At 51.9% G+C, this 23,345-nt stretch overlaps 1 protein-coding gene across 17 annotated transcripts in view; it reads left to right on the top strand.

Moving 5' to 3' along the window:
* LOC120761667 (histone-lysine N-methyltransferase EHMT1) overlaps positions 1 to 11,689 on the top strand; it is a 120,194-nt gene extending 108,505 nt beyond the window's left edge. For 16 of the 17 annotated variants that reach the window (XM_040083173.2, XM_040083161.2, XM_040083171.2 and 13 more), the window contains 5 exons: positions 500 to 615; positions 2,852 to 2,938; positions 8,264 to 8,342; positions 10,503 to 10,678; positions 11,433 to 11,683. In XM_040083173.2, coding sequence (XP_039939107.1) covers positions 500 to 615; positions 2,852 to 2,938; positions 8,264 to 8,342; positions 10,503 to 10,678; positions 11,433 to 11,616 — 642 coding nt within the window. In that variant the 3' untranslated portion in view covers positions 11,617 to 11,683. Of the gene's footprint in view, positions 1 to 499; positions 616 to 2,851; positions 2,939 to 8,263; positions 8,343 to 10,502; positions 10,679 to 11,432 lie in introns of all 17 variants that reach the window. The other variant, XM_040083159.2, reaches the window with a different exon arrangement.
* Positions 11,690 to 23,345: the final 11,656 nt, after the last annotated feature.

Genomic DNA, 23,345 nt, shown 5'->3' with positions numbered 1-23,345 from the left:
GCCAAATTTGTTAAATATGATAAATTGCATCCATCACTTCTTTAATCCCGTATGTTGGTAAATAATTGAATTGTTGCTTTTTTGAGGAGTGTTATTTGGGAAGAACAGAACTTGGGTGTACTGGCCTTGGACTCTGCGAGTTCAGGCTTTATTCCAGAGGCAGAGTAAGCATCCACTTCTCCCCTCCAGCACAGCAAATTGCAATAATGATGATGATGCACATCAGTTTTCTGCACAACACCGGGAGGTATTTTTTTTAATGTTGTCTAGGGTGATGGCAGGCAGCAAAAATCTAAATTCTCTGGCCGTTTGTCAGCTGTGGGTGACAGTGGGTAGAGCAAAACCACTGCAGAACCTGAGCTGGCTTTGGGGAGGTTGGGGCACCACTCCACAGTGGGGTTCTCTGGCCTGTTTTTACCTTGGGGGGAATTTCTGCCTGTGGTTTTGGGGATCCCAGGAGCAGACAAATAACCCAGGCTGGGGGGGCTCTCTCCTTCAGGATGGCCGACTCCTGCCTGAGTTCAACATGGCTGAGCCCCCCCTGATCTTCGAGTGCAACCACGCGTGCTCGTGCTGGAGAACCTGCAGGAACCGGGTGGTGCAGAATGGCCTCAGGTGAGCAGGAGGGCAAACGCAGCCGCTCTGGGCACGACCAACCCCAAAGCCATGAGCTTCCTGGCTCTCGGCTCACCCCTAATCCCACAAAACCCAGCACAGAAGCTGCAGCTGGTGGGATGGAAGTGGGTTCCTGCACGCTGCCAGCGGGAATGAAGCAGCAGTGGGTTGATGAGCTCAATTTACATCTCAGTTAATATCTGCACCCTGCCCATGGCACCGTCAGGTGGGAACTGCAGGGTTCTTTCATCAGCTGACCATAAACAGACAAATGGCTTGTGGGTTTGCATGCACAGCCCAAGTGTGGTGTCTCAGGGGGAGAGCTGAGAAGGGCACGACAGCAACAGAGCTGCAGAGTCTGAATTCAGAAGATCTTGTAAGCCAGCAGTCTAGATTAGAAATACAGGCCAGCATGCCCAGACTTGGCTGCTTAAAATTTCCAAGTTCTTGGCTTGATTCCACTGAATTGGATACCTGAATGCCTGTTGGCCTCGCTGTTCCAGGTTAGACTGCCGGGATTTTGGTGCCGGGCTAAAAATGTCAATGTTTTAGTTTGGACCTCTGCTATGGTGGAGTTTGCCACTGCACTAAGTTCAAAGGGATCCCGCTGGAAAAAAAAAAAAAAAAAAAAAGAAGACATTTTAGAATTCCTTTGTAGTGCTGACAACACTCGTTTTGCAAGCTTTGTAGTTTTAGTGTCATTTTACAGTGGTGAAAATAAGCAAGGAAGAAACTCGATGTGTTTCCTCAGAACTTTACCTCTCTCTGGTTTTCCCTGCCAAGCTCCTGAGCTCCGGTGCCTCCGTGGGTGTTTCTTTAGGAGCTGTACAGCTAGAGCTGTTGCTTTTGCATTTTTTACCTTGCTGATGTGTTTTTCCTGAGAGATGGGAAGGGTTGGGAGCCCAACCAGGAGCTGGGGAGAGCAGCTCTGCTGGGAAGGAGGGTCAGGTGCTGGGCAGAGCTCACGGTCCCCAGGGAGGAAGAGGGGAAGGCTCCTGCCTTGGGGCTGCAGCTGACACAGGGGTGCTGCTGCTCTGTTTTCAGGGCTTCCTTTATCAGATTGGCTCCAAATGAACTCTGCCTGGCAGAGCACACGTATCCAGCTGGCAGCCTGGCCCAGCTCAGCTGGCAGGCTCAGCTCGGAGCCGTGGCCCCGCTGCCGCCAGTGTCGGCTCCAGTGCAGAGCCCAGATCTGAGCTGGGCTCTGCTCTGATGGACAAGCCCAAACGTGGGGGAGCTTCCCCAAGCCCCAAACCCAGTGTTAGACCAGATTGCTTCTCTGAGAGCAATCACTCCCCTGAGGTGATGGTTTGCCCTGGTGAGGCTGTGGGCAAACAGGATAAAATTCACATCCCTCGGTTTGAGCTGATGGTGCAGGAGGAGTGGGTGGGGGAAGAGAAGTACTGGGAAAAGCAACAGGGTGAAGTTAAGGTGAGCGTCAGATTTCACTTAATTCCGATAACAGCGTTGCTGAGAGAGGGTTTTGGTTCCCTCAGGGATAGAGCAAGCTTTTCCTAGCCCTGGAGACTGTTCATCCTGCACTTAACTCAGGTTCTGGCTGAGCACGAGGCAAAATGACTTACAGGATTGTTTCTCTGCCTATAAATCCCATCAGTAAAATTCCACAGAGCAGCTATTACACCAAGAAGTCTCAAGTTGCAGCTTTTCTTTCTTGTCTTTCAGCCAGGCAGCTGGATATGATGGGCTTGCTGAATGCCCTGGCTTTGGCAGAGGGCAGAGGGGTCAGAGCACTTAGCTCAAGGTGTTCTTTAGTCCCTGGGAGCTCCCTGCCTTCCCCCTCAGCACCACTCCCTGCACAGCCCCATTGCTGTAAATCCCCTTCCACCTTCCCTGCTTCCCCCAGGGCTGTGTGGAGAGGAGGGAAATGCTGCTGGTGGGATTCTGATATCCCCTGTAAATCATCAGCACACAGAGCATGCAGCCCTGTCCCCTCTTCCCCAGCGCCTTGGTGTGCACCTGGGCAGGCAGAAGGGGCTGACTGGCACCTGTCCCTTGTCCCTGGGCTGTTTCCATGCTAGCATCTGCCCACAGCTGGGAGCTGTGGGAGTGAGTGGAGCATCCCTGCAGGGTGAGAACGGGAGGGTGAATATTAAAATCCTCTGGGAGCGTGTGGTGATGGAAAGTCCTGGCTTTTTGCTCATCTCTGTGTGAAAATTCATTCTTTTCAGAGTGCTGCCATCAGTGTGGCTTCATTTCCTCTTTTCCTCTTTCTCAGGACTCGGTTGCAGCTTTACCGGACACAAAAGATGGGCTGGGGAGTGCGGACGATGCAGGACATTCCTCTGGGAACCTTCGTGTGCGAGTAAGTTGTGCAGCTGTCACCATCCCAAAAATGCCAGCCCTTCCCAAATCCAGCACTGAGTGAGCTGTGCAGCTGTCACCATCCCAAAACCCCAACCCTTCCCAAATCCAGCACTGAGTGAGCTGTGCAGCTTTCACCATCCCAAAAATGCCAGTCCTTCCCAAATCCAGCACTGAGTGAGCTGTGCAGCTATCACCATCCCAAAACCCCAACCCTTCCCAAATCCAGCACTGAGTGAGCTGTGCAGCTTTCACCATCCCAAAAATGCCAGCCCTTCCCAAATCCAGCACTGAGTGAGCTGTGCAGCTGTCACCATCCCAAAACCCCAACCCTTCCCAAATCCAGCACTGAGTGAGCTGTGCAGCTTTCACCATCCCAAAAATGCCAGCCCTTCCCAAATCCAGCACTGAGTGAGCTGTGCAGCTTCCATCATCCCAGCAATCCCAGCCCTTCCCAAATCCAGCACTGAGTGAGCTGTGCAGCTGTCACCATCCCAAAACCCCAACCCTTCCCAAATCCAGCACTGAGTGAGCTGTGCAGCTTTCACCTGCCCAAAACCCCCAGCCCTTCCCAAATCCAGCACCGAGTGAGCTGTGCAGCTTTCACCATCCCAAAAATGCCAGCCCTTCCCAAATCCAGCACTGAGTGAGCTGTGCAGCTTTCACCATCCCCAAAACCCCAGCCCTTCCCAAATCCAGCACTGAGTGAGCTGTGCAGCTTTCACCATCCCAAAACCCCCAGCCCTTCCCAAATCCAGCACCGAGTGAGCTGTGCAGCTTTCACCATCCCCAAAACCCCAGCCCTTCCCAAATCCAGCACCGAGTGAGCTGTGCAGCTTTCACCTGCCCAAAACCCCCAGCCCTTCCCAAATCCAGCACTGAGTGAGCTGTGCAGCTTCCATCGGCCCAGCAGATCCCATCCATTCCCAAATCCAGGAGTAAAGTGTTCAGCTTTCACCATCCCAGCACCCCAGCATTTCCCAAATCCAGGAGTAAGTTGTGCAGCTTCCATCAGCCCAGCAAACCAGCACTTTCCCAGGGCACACATGGTTTGCTCCCCTTCAAGGAGAAGGTTTTCATGCAAATCAAGTTGGCATTGAGCCCAGCTGCCTGCCCTCAGCCAGAGGTTTCCTGACTCCACTTCCTGCTCTTGTCTGTCCTTCTCTGAGTGTGGAGCTTTCTCCACCACCCTCTCTCTTGCTGGGATCTGTGCTCAGCTCCTCCCCGCTGTGAAATGCAAGCGATGAGAGAAAAACATGTTTGGGTTGTGCTGCAAAATGTGCTCAGCTCCCGTGTTTGCCACAGATGTGGGACACTGCAGGCCAGGGCAGTGTGGAACAACTTTCTCTGCTTCAATCCTGACCTCTCCAGAGGTTTTCCAGTGTCACAGCTCTGGCTTTAGTCTGATTCAGCAAAACAGTGGAGCACTGGGGGTTATCACCTGCTTTTGGCCCTGACTCAATAAAGTACTTAGGCACAGAAATGTTCAGATTTATGTCAAGTGAAGAACCTGTCATCAGACCCCACAGTTTGGGGCTTTAAAGTGGTATATGTACTTTATTAAATAGTTTGGAAAGTGATTCCTCCATTGCAATACTACAGTGACTGCAGACCTTCTAAATAAAGCTGGACTCATGTCCATCGTGGAAATAGGTGCTGGTGGGTTTTAGAGCTAGTTACTGATGTGTTGTGGGACTGGGTGGGGGATTGAGGAAGATTATTACAGTATTTAAAAGAAAAAATAAAGGAAAAGCAAATTCTGCAGTGATTTGGCCAGGTATTTCTTCTGTGTCAGGAGCTGGCAGGTGCTAAAATATTTTTTTGGAGATACAGCCAGAAGCTGCTGTTTGTGGGGGCTGTCTCAGGCCTGTCCTCGTGCAGGGCTGTCCAGAAGTACCAAAGGTCCCAGAGTGGTGGTGCAGAGCCCAGGAACAGGCCAGAGCCTGAGACTAAACTGCTCCCAAGGAAGGAAGGCAGTGACTTCACCAAATCCTGCTGGAATGCAGCACCCAGGAGGAGCAGGCACTCCAGGGAGGGTGTGCTGAACACGGGCATTGCAGAGCACGTGGGGCTGATGGGGTGCAGATCCCACAGCCTGGCTGCCCCCAGCCCTGCCAGGAGCTGCTGGCACTGTTTCACTGCTGGGTACGATCTTCATTAGCTAAATGAGTTGTTTATTAAACATGTGCCCATGCACATTCCTCCTGCCACGCACTCATTTTCTCACTCACCAAATCCAAGTGCTTGGCTCCATGAGTCCTTCCTCTGGTTCTCTGTGAGCATCCCATGGACCTGGTTCCTTCTTTTCCTCTTCTCTGGAAAGCAGCCCCAGTGCTGGCAGTGCTCAGGGCTGCCAGGACACAGCAGATCCTGGGATCAGCTCCTCTGGAAGAGCATTTTGTGTTCAACATCTGGATTAGAGCCCTGGGTGGGCAGTTGCTCTGTCCAGTGGTTATTACTCTGCTTTGGAAGGGTGATTGTACTGGTGTGACCTTTATCCTGTAACTCCTCACAGGCAGCTGAAGGAGCTGGAAAGGGGCTGAGCCTGGAGAAAAGGAGGCTCAGGGGGAACCTTGTGTCTCTGCGCAACTCCTGACAGGAGGGGACAGCCGGGGGGGTTGGGCTCTGCTCCCAGGGAACAGGGACAGGACAAGGGAAAATGGCCTCAAGTTGCACCAGGGGAGCTTCAGATCAGGGATATGGAAATGGATTTTTGCTGAAGGAGTGCTGAGGGGCATTGGAGTGGGAGGTGTTGGAGTCTTCACCTCTGGAAGGGACCAAAAGGCACCTGGATGTGGCAGCTGGAGACATGGTTTGGGGTGATCATGGTGGTGCTGGGTTCATGACTGGACTCAGTGATCCTGGAGGTCTCTCCCAACCCTGATGGTTCTGTGACTCTGAAACTGCCTCCTGTCCCTTCAGCACAGCCCTGGAAGCAGCAGCTTGGCGAGGGGAGGTGTCACCCTTGGTGGCACTGCTGTCCCAGGGGCTCAGGCTCTGCAGCTCCTCAGGGCTGTGCTCCTGGCAGGTTTCTCCCTGGCCTCGGAGTTTGGTGCTGTTCAGAAGCCGCTGTTGCTCACCCAGTGCTGCTGCTGTGGGTTGGACTGAATCTGTTCTGTTCACACTTGGTTGGTAGGTGTTGGAGCTGCTCCTTCTGGAAACAGCACAGCTGCTGCTGACTTCTGTTGGAGAGGCTGGGAATCAGTGGGATGCAGAAACCAGAGGATCTGGCACGTTCCTTTTGCATCCATTTATGGGTTTTGAGTGTTTGCTTTCTGTTCCAGTGGTGCTTTAGGAAGGCACCAGCTGCATCCAGCCAGGTGTTTTAGCCACACCTTCAGGCCCCCTGTCTCCCACACCCTGTGGAAACACACGAGCCTGTGCTAGGGGCTGCTCATTGCTCTTGGTTTTTGCATGGAGTCCCCTCTGATCACAGAATCACTAAGGTTGGAAAAGACCTCCAAGATCACCTGTTCAGCCTCACCCAGTCCCAGGCTGTTGGAGCAGAGATGAGTGGCCCTGTGGAGCTCTGGGGTGGAGTTATTTGCCATCAGTGTGCTGAACGTCCCTCTGGGGAGAACCACACTGCCTTGACCACAGGAGTTCTTAAAGGAAGGGGCTCCTGCTGGCTTTTGGAAGGAACATTCACCCCTTGCACATCCTTCCCCAGCTTTGGGCCTGGACACTCAGGGACCTGTTAGTATCTGTGAACAGCCTTGGAAAGGAAATGAGTTACAGGAGCAGGCTTTAAAGGAGCATTAAACCAATGATTTTTATTTTGATTGTGGTATTTTATTTCATGGAATTATAAACCTGCAGTGGCTGTCCCTGGGCACTGGGCCTCTCTGGGCAGAATAATTCAGCTGCTGCTCAGTTCTCAGCTGCTGCTGCCTGCTGGGCCTTTCCACAGCAATTTCTCTCCTTTTCTATGCTTTAGGCCCCCAAGGAGTGGGTGATTTCCAGTAGTGGAGCAGAGAGGACAAACAGGAGGCTCCCAGTTGGGAACTACAACCAAAAATCCCTGGTCACAGATTGCAGGGATCCTCTCCAGGTTAATGTTTCTTGGCTCTGCTCCTCCCCAGCCTGGGAGTTAAATGCTGCCTTGAGCCCCAGGGGGGTTGGAGGCAGTTGTTTAACACTTGGAATATTCCTGAGGGTTGCAGGAATGCTGTGAGAGCGCCTGCTGGCCGTGGAAGTTCTGTTGATGCTGCAAAAAGTATTTATTCATGTGGTGGATCCTTTGCTTGAAATAATCAGTGTTTCATCGCAGGCTGGGGATACTTACATACCAAAATCACAGAAACACAGCCTGGTGTGGGTTGGGAGGGACCTTAAATCCCATCTCAGCCTTGGGCAGGGACACCTTCCCCTATCCCAGAGTGCTCCAAACCCTGGCCTTGGACGCTTGAAAAGCCACCGTGCTGCTGCTTCTTTCTCACATCCTCTCTCAATCCCCCCACCCCGAGTCTCTTACTTTGACTAAAGCAGCTCAGGGCAGGAAGTGTTGAACCTTGACAGTCCAAAATTATTTAAAATGGAGATCGGGAGACAGAGGTGGGAACAGCAGTGCCGTGGGCACTCCTGCAGCAAGGGGGTTTCATCGAACCCAGACCTCTCTGGCTGTGGGGCTGCATTTGGTCCTTCTCAGCAAGCCCAGGCCAGGCAGCACCTGCTTCATTCTCCTTGGAGGACCTGCCTGTCACCTGCCTGTCACCGGCTTTTCAACAGCATAGCTGTAGCTGGGGCCACAGCTCACATTTATTTCTGGTTCAGGAGGGGTTGAGAAAGAAGCCCAGATCCTTCTGGGAATCCTGCCAGGTTAGGTTAGACCTAAGACTTTTAAACCAAAACTTTTGAAGTTGTGTAGCCTGTAATTGCTCAAAATATCCTGGAAAATACATGGGGGGAAGACCTGAGCGTTTTGTTTTGGGGTGTGAGCACGAGCACTGCAGTCGTTGTGGGACAACCTGAGTCTGACCAGGAACTGCAGGAGACTTGGATTCATGTGTTGATCTTGGCCAACAGAGAGATTTGCAAAAGGAAACTTAGTCCTCAGGAAAAAAATGAATTGATTTTTAAAATTAAATGGTTTTAATATCATTAATGTAATTTTTAATATTATTTAAGTGTTGCTCTGAAGAGGTGGGGTTTGGAGCCAGATTTTCCCAGCTGGAAGTTAACAGAGCTCTGTCTGGTGGCTCGGAGCTGGCCAGCGCTGTGGCTGTGGCTGGGCTGCATCCCTGTGCTTCTCTCTCCCCAAAAAGAGGTGTTTAAACCCCCTGTGATCACAGGCGCCTCTCACTCCTGCCTGTCCCTGTGCCCACAGGTACGTGGGGGAGCTGATCTCCGACTCCGAGGCTGATGTCCGTGAGGAGGACTCCTACCTCTTCGACCTGGACAACAAGGTACTGTGTCTGCAGGTGTCCAACCAGACAAACCCGAGGTCCTGACTCCTCAAAAGAGCCCAGAGATGTTTGTCTCCGTCTTGATGTGCAGCAAAATCCTGCAGAGAGCACAATTGCTGTTCTTTAGTGGAAATGTGGTTGAAGTGAGAGTTAGGGCTGGTTAAAAGGGCAGCAGAACCAACACGTGCTGCCCACAGCACTTCTGATCAAGTTGCTCTTCTGTCAAACCCCTTGGAGCATCCTGAGGTCAATTGTCCAGGTTTTGGTACTCCCAGCCTGGCACCTGTGTCATTGGCAGCTCTGTGAGTTCTTCATAAAGTGATGATGAGCTGAAAGATTTTAAAAAACCCAAGAAACCCTGTTCACTCATAAAAGATCCATCAAACACCCTGGCAAGGGCTTGTTCTGCCGTTTGTTTCCCTGAACTGCTCTCAGGGCAGAAATTTTGCTTTGCAAAGTACAATCTAAAAGTTTTAAGCAAGGCCATGACTTCAGATTCCCCCTGGGAAAGGAGAAGTAAGAGAAGGTGAGCTGGGGACTGGCAGGAGTGAGGTGGCTTCCAAGGAAGGCTGTAAAACACTCTGTGCCATGTTTCTGTCATCAGCCTGTGACAAAGAAGCTCTGCTTTATTTTTTCTCCTCTTCTTTTTTCTAAAGCAACACACATTTCAAGAGCTGAGGAAAGATAAATAACGAGTCTGGTGTGAAAACAGGGGGTCAGACTGGAATTAAGAATTTAGTCTGGTTTATGAGCAAGAGCTGACCTGGGCCCTGCCCTGCCTCTTGCTTAGCCCTGACTGTCAGCCCCGAGGGAGAAGCTTTGTGCTGGCTCCTGGAATCCTTCAGGGAAGCAGGAAGGGAGACCAAGGTGGAGCATCTGGAGAAAACCAGGCACCAAATCATTGGGGGGTGGTTAAAGCTGCCCGTCAGGCTGGGCAGAGAAGGGCAGTGCAGAGCCAGCAGGTCCTGTGCGCTCCAGAGTGATGGGGCATTGCCAGGGCTGTGAATCCCAACCCTGGGCGCCTCGAGGTCCTGGTGTGGCTTGAATGGACTTGTGCTGTGGTGAGAGTGGTTGGGTTGTCGTTTCTCTTGTCTGGATTGTCGTTTCTGTTGTCTGGGTTGTCGTTTCTCTTGTCTGGATTGTCGTTTCTCTTGTCTGGGTTGTCGTTTCTGTTGTCTGGATTGTCGTTTCTGTTGTCTGGATTGTCGTTTCTGTTGTCCCTGTCTCCTGAGCTGTCGCTCACAGCCCCGTGTGAGGTGCTCAGGGTGTCCCAGGTCCTGCTGTGGATGTGGGTGTTGTCATCCTGCTCCACCACAGCGTTTCTGTGGGTGAAACTGAGGGAGTGAAATCCGTGGTTTGTGAAATCAGAGCTGGTGACACTGTGGTGTGCCCATGCCCGTTGGGGTGATGCCTCCTCCTGTTCTGGAGATGTTTTCCTGGGCTCCTGCACCCCTGGCACAGCTCATCCATTAACGATCCGAGGTGCTTGTCCAAAAGGGACTTGGAGCACCACTAATGGATCTTTTTGCTTTTGGCCTCTTTGCAACTGAAATTAGCTTCTGTAATTAAGGCCTCTGCTTTGCACAGTCATTCTGTGCTGGAATAAAAAAGCCCTGAGGGGGGTTCTTTTATTTTCAAGGAAAACAAAGTATTACTGCTTTCTGGGCTCTCTGGAGAGGGAATTTCTGTGTTCTCACTTTCACTCTTATCTGCAAAACCCTGTGTTTTCTCAAGGCTCTGGCTTTGTGTTTCCAAGCTGTCATGTTCAATTAGAGGACAGAACAGGTGCCTGTTCCCCTGTCCAGGGGCTGGTACCCGTAAGGTGTCTGCACTGAACATCAATCCCGTTGTGCCAAACTGGTGCTTGGACTGGGAGAACTGGTGTGCCAGAGTGTTCAAAAACAGCTCTGCGGGTGTGTGGGGTCAGAGTGCTGTGCAGTAAACTCTGTTTTCAGGGTACTGTTGAATGTAACTTGAATATAATCAAGTCTGTGTGTGTGTGTGCTTTGAGTCCTTCCAAACCCACAGCGAGTGCCCTGCCCTGGCTGTTCCTGCAGCTCGCTGGAGTATAAATGGAGGGACCAAAAGCTTGATCATTTATTTAAGCCAATAGCCCCAAGCCCAGCGTGCCCTAACGAGCGCTGCCCCGTTTCTCCCCAGGATGGAGAGGTTTACTGCATCGATGCCCGTTTCTATGGCAACATCAGCCGCTTCATCAACCACCTGTGCGAGCCCAACCTCATCCCGGTGCGGGTGTTCATGTCCCACCAGGACCTGCGCTTCCCCAGGATCGCCTTCTTCAGCACCAGGCACATAGAGGCTGGAGAGGAGATCGGGTACGTGCCACCCCTGCCACCAGCCTGGGACACTGGGAGCTCTGCTGCTCCCCAGCTGGGTCACTCTGTCCCTTTGCCCCAGGGGTTTGTCCCCAAGGGATCCCCCTGAAGTTTGCAAAGCCCCGGGTTCGACCTGGCCCTGTGCACTCATCGCCCTGAACCCCCCTGCGCTGGGCTGAGCCCCCGTGGGCAGCAGAGGAGGGGGGATTGTGCCCCTGTGCCCAGGTGAGACCCCACCTGCAGAGCTGCCCCAGCCCTGGCACAGCACAGGAAGGAGCTGGAGCTGCTGGAGAGATCCAGAGGAGACCACGGAGCTGCTTCCAGGGCTGGAGCCAGGCTGGGAGAGCTGGGGGTGCTCACCTGGAGAAGACAAGGCTCAGAGCCCCTGCCAGGGCCTAAAACGGATCCAGGAGGGCTGGAGAGGGACTGGGGAAGAGGGATGAAGGGACAGGACACGGGGAATGGCTTCCAAGGGTTAGATTGTATTAGATAAAGGAAGAGTCTTCTACAAAGAGGGCGCTGAGGCCCTGGGTGCCCAGAGAAGCTGTGGCTGCTCCTGGATCCCTGGAGCTGTCCAAGGCCAGGTTGGATGGAGCTCTAATGGAAGGTGTCCCTGCCCATGGAATAGGATGATCTCTGAAGTTGCTCCAACCCAAACCATCCCGGGATTTTCTGAAGCTGTGGCAGCACCAATGTCCCACTCTGTCCCTTTCACCGCTGCCCTTCCCTGACCCCTCCTGTCTCTCTCTTGCAGCTTCGACTACGGGGACAGGTTCTGGGACATCAAAGGCAAATTCTTCAGCTGTCAGTGCGGTTCACCCAAGTGCAAACACTCGAGCTCGGCGCTGGCCCAGCGGCAGGCGAGCACCTCGGCCCAGGACACGCCGGAGAACGGGCTCCCCGACACCAGCTCCGCCACGGCCGCCGGCCCCTTCTGAGACTGACCCCTCCCATCCCCGGAGATTCACATACTGTCTGAGTTCCCATTTAAAGAGAGGAAGAAAAAAAAACGACACAAAACCCCACAAAAGATTAAAAAAAAAAAAAAAAAAAAAAGGGAAAAAAAAAGAAAAGAAAAAAAAAAACCCGCTCAAGGAAAGCCAAGGGTTTGTGACGCTTAGGGCTGTGCCACCGACTGTTACTTGAGGAAGGAGTGAAAGCAAATCCCGCCTCCGTGCTGTTGTTCTCCCCTCCCTGCTCCTGGAAAGCTGCTGGGTTTCACAGCTGTGCGTGCAGGGGTGGCTGTTGCATTTTTTTTTTTTTTTGCCACCTGAGCTGTCCTGGTCTCTTCTCTGCACGATGTCAGAGCTGGGAGAGCCGCCCGTCCTCGGAATGTCACTGATTGCCTGGATCCCTCCCGCCCACTCACCTCCACTTCACCCACAATAAACTCTGGATACTTGATGAGACTTCGTTTCTGGGAGGGAGCGGGAGGTGCTGGCTCTGCGTTTGCTTGGCACAGCCCCGGGGCAGGTCGTGCTGGGTGGTGTTGTGGTGGTGTGGTTGGGTGTTTGGTTGGTTGGTTGGTTTTTTGGTTTTGGGTGGTCTTTTTTTTTTTTTTTTTTTTTTTTTTTTTTGTTTTTTTTTCCTATATAAATGAATAATTCCTCCCCCATCTCGCAGGACGTTGTGGTGGGGCCCTACAAATACCTTTTTTCTCAGCTGATGAGAAGAATCCCAGAATCTTTCCAACCTCTGTGATCCCTGGCTCTCTCCCTCCTGGATTTTCTCCGTTCAAACCAGCTCTGGTCCACACCCTGTTCCTGTCTCAGTGTTGGGTTCCTCCGTGGAGGAATTCCCCTCACCCCGTCCCATGAGTGGTTTTAGAGAGAGAAGGCTGAAGAGGATTTTACAAGACACTAATTCCTAAAGAAAACCAGTTTCCCTCCCGCCCTTTTTTTAAAGATAAAGTGAGTGAAATATATATTATAGAGGACCTGGACTGGCTGGGGTGGACAGATGCGTCACGGTGAGAAGATCCCAGATGCCACCAGCTCGTCTGTTCCCATCCCTTTGCTCCATGCTGGGCACCTTGGATTGATTTTTAAGCCACATGCAATGAGGTTTCAATGAACTGATTTATTTTTTACCATTATTGAAACATCGGGGACAAGCATTAAAAACATGGGGAAAGAAAAAAAAAAAACCTAAAAAAAAAAAAAAAACAACAAAAAACAACAAAACCCACAAAAAAACCAAAAAAACCAAAACGACAACAAAAAGAAACCACAAAACAAAACGGTGCTGATTCTGGTGTGATTTTTGCTCACCACGTGAATATAAACTTATCAATTGTATAAAAAGAACAAAGTGATTTTAGTATAAAAATGCAGGAAAAAAAACAAAACTTTTTTTAAATTGTTAGTATTGTAGTGTGAATAAATTTGCCATCACCTTTTGTGTGGTGGCTGGGCAGGTCATTATCTTAATTTTTTTTTTTTTTTTTTTTTTTTTTCATGTATCTTTAAATACTGTAATTAGTGCAGTAACAAGTTTTTTTTTTTTTTTTTTTTTTGTTCATCTCTTCTAGAACATTCATAATGCCATCATGTTTATTATTATTATTTTTTTCTGTTAATGTTTTTGACAGTTTTAAAGGAGCAGCCTTTTGGCTCTGATCATTTTCTTGTTCTGTTTTCAATGAAATCAATAAAAAAAAAAAGGAAAAAAAGTGCTTTAAAAGGAGTTTCGCTTTTTTTGTCTGCTTCGGGGGAGGGATGGCCCAGAGTGGGGCTGAACTGCTCCTTGGTGGGCTTGAAAATGAACAAAGCAGCAAAAAAACCACCCCCAGTCCTGCAAGGAAGAGTGGCCTGAGTGACTTTGTCATTTATTCTGGGGTTTGGGGTTGTTTTTTAAAATTTTTGTCATTAAAAGTTTGGGAGCCTGAATTCCAGTCACTGGATGGGCAGCACCGAGGTTCGGGGATCCTGGGATGTTTTCCCCATCCCCTGCCAGGGGGGAAAATGAAATAAAATCAGAAATCCCAAGGAAGGAGGTGAGGGGCAGAACCTGCTTGGAGCAATCCCTGGGGATGGAGCATGGAGCTCGGGAGGGGGGGGGGGTTGGCCGTGCCAGGGCTGGGTTTGGGGTGCCAGGGCTGGTTTGGGGTGCCAGGGGTGCCAGGGCTGGTTTGGGGTGCCAGGGTTGGGTTTGGGGTGCCAGGGTTGGGTTTAGGGTGCCAGGGCTGGGTTTGGGGTGCCAGGGTTGTGTTTGGGGTGCCAGGGTTGGGTTTGGGGTGCCAGGGTTGGGTTTAGGGTGCCAGGGTTGGGTTTGGGGTGCCAGGGTTGCCAGGGTTGGGTTTGGGGTGCCAGGGGTGCCAGGATGGGTTTGGGGTGCCAGGGTTGGGTTTGGGGTGCCAGGGGTGCCAGGCTGGGTTTGGCCATGCCAGGGTTGGGTTTGGGGTGCCAGGGGTGCCAAGGTTGGGTTTGGGGTGCCAGGGCTGGGTTTGGAGTGCCAGGGGTGCCAGGGTTGTGTTTGGGGTGCCAGGGTTGGGTTTGGGGTGCCAGGGCTGGGTTTGGGGTGCCAGGAGTGCCAGGCTAGGTTTGGGGTGCCAGGGTTGGGTTTGGGGTGCCAGGGTTGGGTTTGGGGTGCCAGGGGTGCCAGGCTGGGTTTGGGGTGCCAGGGCTGGGTTTGGGGTGCCAGGGTTGTGTTTGGGGTGCCAGGGGTGCCAGGGGCTGAGCAGAGCCCTCCCTGGCACCGGGGAGAGAACAGCTCTGAGGCGCTGCCGGCCAAGATCCCGTAAAATATTCCTGAGGGCAAGGAAAGGCCCGGCCCGGGGCCAGCCGCCATGGGGGGACACGGAGCGACCTCGGCACCCTCACGGGTTGGGCAGGTGGGGAATAAATCGTGGTGTGTGCAGGTTGGGTTGGGCTGGCTGGGGTTGGTTTGGTGAGGAATGATTTATTTCCCTGCTGGAATTGGGAAAGATTCCCCTCCCAGAGCTGCGGGGACGTGAGGGCCCTCGAAGGCCCCGCCGTCCCCTCACGCGTCCAGACCGTGTAGCCACACGTTAATTACAATAATACACTTCAATGCTGCATAATTAAACGTAATTAAAAGAACGTGCTTTCATTGAAGGGGAGAAGGTGGAAAACCTCCAGAGAAATCTGATTTCTGGACCTGACTCGCCCAAAGTCGGCATTTCCATGGGAGGCGCACGAGGTTCTGGGGTGACGGGAGGGTGGCACCTGCTGGGAGTCCCACACTTCTGGGGGATTCCTTTGCTTTTCTGTGCCAGTAACTGCACATTAAATGGACACAGGTTGTATCCCAGCCCTTTTCCAGCGTTAAGGATGAGCTGGAAATGGGGTGTTTATTTGAACAGGCATTTTTGCAATGCCAGCAGGCCCCAGCTCAGGGAGAGCAGAGGCCAAGATGCCATCGCTGCCCCCTGCTCCCCCCAAAAATATCTGGTGTGGATTTGAGGGGTCAGGAGCCAGGAAATGTGGGCAAAGCCACCTCAGCCACTCTGCTGACCCCGCTCAGCTGGTGGCAGTGGCTTGTTGGGACACCTCATTTGAGGGATGCACCAATTTTAATGTGAATATTTTGCCCTGAAGCAAAACTGATTTAATGTGAATATTATGCCCTGAGCTGCTCTGTGCTCAGCCTCGCTGCCCGAGGTGGCTGCAGCCCTGATTTTACTTTTGGTGGAGGGAGATTTCTTCCCTTTTAACACACTGGCAGCACCTGCTGCAGGCTCTGGAGCAGCCTGGACTCGCTTTGCTCGTGGCTCCAGACTTGGCTTTTCCTTTTCAGCCGCCTCCCCTCAGCTCTGCTGAAGATGCAGAGACCTTCAATCTCTCATTGGCTTTTTCCTGGGGATTTTGGCACTCTTTGAGATGTCCCCATGGTCCTGCAGCCGTCCCAGGGAGTGGGACCATGCTTGGAAGCTGGATTTGGGTGCAGAGCTCAGGTGGGGTGTGGGGGTACATCCCACAGCATCCCCACTCATCCCTGGGGCTGGGGGAGGGCTCCAGGGAAAACCCCTGCTTCCAGAGGGCTGGAGGAGAAGCCACTCTCCTTCCATGCACGGGACATCCCTGCTGCTTTCCCTCTCCGTGGGACACTCCTGCTCCTCTTCCTTCCCCACAGGACATCCCTGCTCCCTTCCTTCTCCGTGGGACACTCCTGCTTCCCTTCTCCGTGGGACATCCCTGCTCCTCTTCCTTCTCCGTGGGACACCCCTGCTCCTCTTCCTTCTCTGTAGGACATCCCTGCTTCTCTTCCTTCCTCACAGAACATCCCTGCTGCCTTCCCTCTGCATGGGACATCCCTGCTCCCCTTTCTTCCCTGTGGAGCATCCCCTCCTCTTCCTCCATGGGCGATGTCTGCTTCCTTCAGCGTGAGACACCCCTGCTCCTCTTCCCTCTCCACAGGACACCCCTGCTCCTCTTCCTTCTCCACAGGACACCCCTGCTCCCCTTCCTCTGTCTCCAAATCCCCCAGTGAAGGTCAGGGACCCCCAGGCCAAGGTGGGTTGGTGCTGAGCTGCAGGACGGGCTGTGAGGGCCCTTTTTGGGGTTCTGTCGCCCCTCACAGCGCGGGGGGCACTGAGGGATGGGGTCACTCACTGCAGGAGTGGCAGCTGATGGTTTGGGGGGCCTGGCTGGGGTCAGGCTCCTCCAGATGTGGCTCCCTCCCCCCTGCACCCCCTGGAGCTGCACGCAGAGTCTGTCACCTGCTCCACGAGGGTCTCCTGCTCCAGAGCTCCCAGGGGTGGGACGTGGAGGGGTCAGATCCAGCTCTGTGGGATCAAACAAACCCCTGCACGCTGAGCTGAGGAGCTGTCCTGGCTCATCTCTCAGGGTGCTGATGGACAGAGGGTGTTAAAAAAAACCCAAAGGCAGCACCCATTGCCCTGGGCTGACCTGGAGGAGCAAAGCCATAAAATTATCCTAGATGCTGGAGCTAATCTGGCTTCTCTTTATAGACTCCTTCCCTCTCTTTGTGCTGCTGTGACCTCCTCTGACGAGGAGATATGAGCGAGGCTGATGGTTATCCTGCAGCCCAGGTAAGAGTTATAAAATCTCTATAAATGTGAAACTTCACCCCATGTCTCATTTCTGAGCCTTTGCCAGAGCTGGAAGAAATATTACTTTATCTCCGTGCTAGCACAGAATATTCCCTTGTCTGCTGAAGGAGCTCCCTTATCACCCTTTTAATTTCCTTTCTGGTGCTCCAAGCAGGATGAAAATCCTCTGCTGCTGTCACTGGAGGCAGGGCAAGGCCTCGATGTCCTGCCTGTGAGAGAGAGAACCAGCCTGAGGTTCACGTTTAAGGCTGCAGGGGGGATGGCAGCGATGAGGGGACAGGAGCTGCTGCCAGGGGAGCTCAGGCTCAGCCTCCCCGTCCCTTCCCCAGGCACAGAAATGCCCTGAATGCCCAGAAAAAGCAAATATTGCTGGGTGCTGCCACTGGGCAAAAGTGTGCTTCTCCTGCCAAGGGGAGCTTGGACAAGCTCAGCCCCACAGCTGAGGTTCTGCTCATCTCTGCCTTTTAGTCTCTGTTTAACCAATGTGAGAGTGATTAAAGAGGGCTCAGCCCCTCAGGACCGGGTTAAGGATCTGCTGGGGACACACCCAAGGTCTTGCGCCTGTGTGCCATGGGAGGGGACAGCACCTGGCCAGGGAGTGGCACCTGGGTCACCTCTGCTCTCCCTGCAGCATCAGAGGGACCCAGCAGCCCCCACAGCAAGGAAATGCCAGGAAGTTTTTAATCCATGAGTGCTCCCCAGCCCTCTGGGGTGGGTGAGGAGTGGAAGGAGGGAGGTTCAGGTGCGAGGAGCATCCCTACCACGTTACACCCTGATCAGCACCAGCAGAGGTGGGGTTTGTGAAGCTGCTCCTCTCCATCCTTGCTCCTGGAGGCCCTGGAGGTTTGCAGGGAGGTGGGATCAAGGTCCCAGAGCTGCACTGCGGGGTTCTGCCCCAGGGCTGCCACTGAAGCCACCAGAGCCTGGTGCTGAGCTGGGATTAAATTCCCCATTACACAAAGTGTCCCGGCTGATCTGGTGAGAGCAGGGCCTTGGCAAAGCCAGGCTTTGTTTGAACACTTGGAGCTCTGCACTCTAACAAGGATGACAAGAGATTACATTAAAGAGGGCTGGTGTTGAGCAGGGATCCATTTGCCAGCTCTCCTAGCTGCAGGGTCTGTAACTCTGCAGGAATAGACAGCGCTGGACATGTGGATCCTCCCTGCCCCTCTGAGAGGGCTCTGCAAAAGACACAAAATCCCTTGAGCCCAGCAGAGCCTTTGGGATGAGCTGACATCCAGGAGGTGGCAGGGAGCTGTGGGCATGGCAAAGGTTGCATTCTGCATTTGGGATATGTTTTCCTTCCCCAAAGAAAGGGGGAACAGGGGAGGTGTCACCTCCTGATCCTCTTTTAGAGCAGTTTCCCCCATTTCCAGCCTCCCTTTCAGGCCACAAGCCCCCAGTGCTGAGGGCTGGGCCTGACCTGGGCTCTGCTGTGTGAACAAAGGCTTGGGGAGATGCTCTGTAACCAAATAAACTGGAGCAGAGGTAAAACGAGGATTTGTGGTGTTGATCAGATAGAAAAAAAGCGATTTTGGGGCTGGAATTTTCCCCTTCTAGGGGTTTGCTTTTTGCTCTGTGCTCATCCCTTGGGAGCCTGGGAATGTGGAGCCCACTGTGAGGAGGATGGAAAGCACCTGGATATGGAGAGCTTCCCCTCTGGAGGAGCCTCCATCTGTGTGCTCAGAATGAGGCTGATTTAAATGGTGATTTATTTGTCTACAACGTGCAACGAGCTCGGAAAAAAAAAAAAAAAACCCTCAGCAATCGTGGTTTGAAAAGCAAGAAATCATTGAGGTTTTTCTCCCTCCTTTCAGAAAATACAGCGGCAATGAAACAGCAGTGATGGGTGAATAAAAAAACCCTTCTGTGGAGCTGACTCGTGCTAGAGAAAGTACAAAGCCCCACTGATGCAGGGCTCAGGGTGAGCAGAAAATATTCCACCTGAGCAACAGCAATTAGTGCACTTGGCTTTGCCTTTGTTGTGCTCTGTAAATACAATTCTGAGCACCAAATAAGCAGATAAGCTTTACCCAGACATAATAAGACAAATACCCTTTTCTCCTACCTCTGCTGGGAAGAGAATTTCTCTCTGGTTATGCAGCTGTTGGGGGAAAAGAGCTGGAATAAATTGCCTGGGAGTTAGTGAGCAGCAAACATGGCCTGCGCCATTGGCAAAGTGACTTTATAAATGAATGAAAGGAAAACGGGGAGAATATTCTCATTTGTATCGTGGAAATCCCTTGGGCACAGGCTCGAGCTGGAGGAAGTGGGGGCACATCCGTGGCATTGCGCTCTCCTGGTGCCCGCGCTCCCCTCCCGCTGCGGGGAGCCGCTTTCCTGCCCTGGCGCAAAGGCAGGAGCAGGACGAGGCAGGAACCCGCGGGGCGCTGGAGCTGCTGCCGGGGGTGCAGAGGGAGCGGGAGCTGCCGGCTCCGCAGGGATTTGATGCTGAGCCCAGCGCCCAGCGTGTGCCCGGGGACGGGGGGAGAATCTCCGAAACGCATTTTAGTGCGGGCAAAACCAAATCCGGGCAGCTGTGTGCTGCTGCGGGCTGTGCCTGAGCGCTGCCCGCCTTGCACGGGGTGTCAGCGCTGCGCTTGGACTCGCAAGGTGTTAAATCGCTCGGTGTGAGATGTGTCAGATGTGTCCTGCCCCGCTCTGTCCCGGGGCTGGGGCAGCAATTCCCTCCCTGCCTCCGCACTCACTCCCGGGGGGGTTTGGGATGTAGTAAGTGTTCTTAGAGAGCTCTGGTTAGTGCCGTGTGTCCTCCTACACACCCTCTACACGGCTCTTCTCAGTAGCTGGGAGAGCTCTCTCTGCCTCAGTTTCACTAGAGAAATATAATAAATATAAAATATATAGAAAAAATATATAAATAAATAAAAAAAATATATATAAAATATAAAATAAAAAAAATAAAATAAGAGTATAAATATATAAAATACAGCAATACATAAATTTTAAACATAAATAAATACAAACATATACAAAAGATATAAAATTAAAACAAGGAGATAAAGATAAATAATATAAATAGAAAGTTCCCCTCGGGTTGTGTGGTACTTTGGGCTTCTGGCTTTTTGAGACCCTCACCAAATCATTAACAATTAATGAGGTGCAGGGTCATGGATGTGCTTAGGAGAGGAGAACTTCCCTATCACACATGGAGACAGTAAAAAATCAGGGATTTGGGAGGCAAACTTAGGAATATTCAGCGGGACATAAAGAGCAAGCCTGGTTTAATATTAGTTTGTGAAAGGACCAAGCTGCTGCTGTAAAACTACTCTGAAAACATCCTCGATTGTTTCAACAGATTCATATTTTCAGTGGATGTTTTTTATGGAAGTGCTGTGGTTCTGAGGGAAAAGAGCACCAGATCTCCTGGGAACATTCCATCCTTGTGTCTCTGTGCAGGGAACCTGCTGCTGAAGCTGCTGTAAAACCCAGGGGCTGGCTGTGCTTTAGGGCTCTGGTGTACCTGGGGTGGAGCTGGGATGGAACTGGGATGGAACTGGGATGATCAGTGACCTCCCAGTGTCAGGAGGGCTGTGCTGGGCCCTCCTGCACCCCAGACCCCCCAGTCCAGCTCTCCTGGAGCAGAGCCCCCAGAGATGAGACATCTCCACAAATTTCCTCTGCCTCGGGGTCTGATATTTTCAGGGTTTCTCTGTGCAAAGCTTTGCCTTTGAGCAGCTGAAGCACCCCTGGGAGGTGACAGCCCCTGTTGCTGGCCCTGCACCTCTGCAGTCTTGGACAGCTCTTTCCTCTGCTGTTGCAGGAAGGTGCTGATTGCTGCCTCTGTGTTTGTCCTGTCAGTGGAAACATCCCCCGAGGGAAAAATCCCCCACGGTTTGGGTGGTGTCTGGAGCTCAAGGTCTACTGCCCTAAGCAAATCCAACTTCTCCCAGTTATTTGCAAGGCTTCCATAATTCTTCACAAATTCTGCGCACAAAAATAAGCCAGGCAAGGGCTGTGTGTGTTGGTTAAGCCTCGGGAGGCTCAGGCTGCAGAGCAGGGAAAGGTTCTTCCCCCAGAGGGTGCTGGGCACTGCCCAGGCTCCCCAGGGAATGGGCACGGCCCCGAGGCTGCCAGAGCTCCAGGAGCCTTTGGACAGCGCTGCCAGGGATGCCCAGGGTGGGGTTGGTGGGGGTCTGTGCAGGGACAGGGGCTGGGCTGGATCCTGTGGGTCCCTGCAGCTCAGGGATTCTGTCAGCGCAGATTTTCCTGGATTTGCAGTGGGAAGGGAGGAGCAGATGCCCAGGGAGCTCCTGGTGGTGATCATTCCCCAGCTGGTGCTGATCCCATCACATCCCTGAGTGAGTGATCCCATCACAGCCCACAGCCCTGGACCAAAGGAAACTCTCCCTGTTATCCCTGGCCCCTGCTGGTGCTGGGCAGAGGATGGGGACACAAAAGGGGTCCCTGGGAGCCCCCTTGGGAGGGTTCACCAGCCACACCCCAAATGAAACATTTCTCTGGACCGACAGTTTTGCTGCATATTGGAGTCTGTTAAAGGAATTCAATTTAGAGGACATCATGCCAGGCAGAGGAGGAGGAGAAGGGCAAAACATTATGGCTAAATAATTCCAATTAACCATTCCAGACCTTTCTGGCTAATTTGGTTGGAGTAAGTGTTGCCTGGTGTAGGGATCTGCAGGGCTGAGATCCTCCTGCAGCTCCAGGGAATGTCTGGGATGCTGAGGGCTGGACTGGACCTGAGGAGAGGCTGGTGTGATGTTATTGTGCTTTACTTCTTGAAACAGAACAGAGAAGGATGAGTCTGGACTGTGAAGCAGAGCTCGGGTACCTCTCCTGCAGCCAGTCCTCGCTGCCCACTTCCCTTGGCACATGAAACCATTTCCAGGCTAATTCGTAAATCAGTGTAAACATCAAAGCAGTGGAATGCAGCAGATGATCCAGCTCAGCTCTGCTGTGGAAAAAAAAAGCCAGATCCCAATGTGAAACTTTACCAGAAGGCTGCAGCTCAGCCCTGTGTTTTAAAGCCAGATATTTGTGGTAGAGAAACTTAATTTCACTCTTCAGGTTATTGATTATCCTTCTTTGACTTTCTAAGTAGTTGTCCCTGGTATTGAGAACAACAAGTGTCAGGCTCTTTGCTTTCTCTAGCTGCATTTCAGGGCAATTTTCAAATTTGGATGACAGGAATATTTACTCGTCACTGAGTGCTAAAAATTCCTGAGATTTCAGCTCAAAATCAAAGGAAGCTCAAACACGTGGAGGTTTGGAAGTGTTTTGCAGCTCTGACCAGCCTGCCTGGGTTTTACCCTGCCCAGATCTCTGCCAGAATCACAGAATATCCTGAGCTGGGAGGGACCCACGAGGATCATCAAAGTCCAGCTCCTGGCCCTGCACGGAGCAGCCCCACAAATCCATGTTCCTGCAGGGAACATCTTCCCTCAGCTTCTAAACCACATCTCACTCCTTCATTCACTTCCTGAGACATCTCAAAAAAGTGACCATAAAGACTCAAAAATTCTTGTGGGATGTTTTTATTTCTCTCCCCAAATGTTCCTCGTGCCTCTTCCCCGAAAACATCATCCCTCTGGTTGTTTTCCTTCCTGGTTGGAAATCTTCATTTGGATTATGAATCCTTTGGGTCACAGCCCCTGTGTCTGTGTAAGTTCACGATGTTTATGGTCACTGATTCAAAAACCTCTGAGAGTAAACTCCTAAATCCTTTGGTGCCTTTGGTTTTGTGCATCATGGAAAACTTTGGTTTTCTGCTTGATTTATCTCCTCTTTTCCATTTTTCTGTGCTTTCATTCTCTAATTTGATTTTTTTTCTCTCCCTTCTGTGGCTTCTCCCCTCTCTGGGTCTGTGTGGGGAAACACGAAATCTTGGGTTTTCTCTTAGCATCAAAGGCAGCTCCCACCCAGGGTGGCCCAGCCCTGAGCTGCTTGGGCTCTGCTGGGGCTCAGGGCTTGAAAACAAATCATTGCTACTGTTTAACAACCAAAAAAGATCAACAAATGCCATTAGCTTGGGGGTTTTGCTGTTCTGAGACCTCCAGCTCCCCACACGTGAGGGAACCCAGAACTTGGGTTTCTTTAGGGGTTGTGCTGAGGCTTTTTTTCTTCCTTCTCTTCGCAAAGTAGCTGAGCTCTTGATGTTGGTTCGTGAATCTTCGCTCTGCTGGAGAGATGCAGGTCTGGAAGCTGTCAAGGAGCCTCTTTTATGAGCACTTGAAAGCAAAAAAAAAAAAAAAAAAAAAAAAAAAAAAAAAAAAAAAAAGAAATAAAATAAGAATAAAGAAATGGGTGCTTGAAGAGTAGATGGGACTAATGAAGCTTTTTTATCTTGGCAATTTGTGTGTACACAGAGTGGGGGCAAAGGGAATCCTACAGAGTGTTGCAAACCCATGTAGGGCAAGGCAGTTAATAGGATGAAAATGAAATCAATATCCAGGGCTTAATTAAGAAGCTGTTTTTATTCACAGCCCAGGAAAAAGCACCCCCCCACCCCCCAGATCAGAGGTGCCAAACACTGCTGGATTGCAGCCTCACACGGGCCGTGTCCTGCAGGTCCCTGACAGCCCAACGGGCTTGGCAAAGGTTATTTTTGGCTGTTCCTTCAGGAAATAATGAGAGGAGAAGGCAACAAGGGAAGAA

This window comes from Hirundo rustica, chromosome 20 (genome assembly GCF_015227805.2).
Source record: "Hirundo rustica isolate bHirRus1 chromosome 20, bHirRus1.pri.v3, whole genome shotgun sequence".
In the NCBI taxonomy this organism is placed as follows: Eukaryota; Metazoa; Chordata; class Aves; order Passeriformes; family Hirundinidae; genus Hirundo; species Hirundo rustica.
Note: the sequence above shows the minus strand (reverse complement) of the source record. Positions and strands in the feature narration are given on the sequence as shown.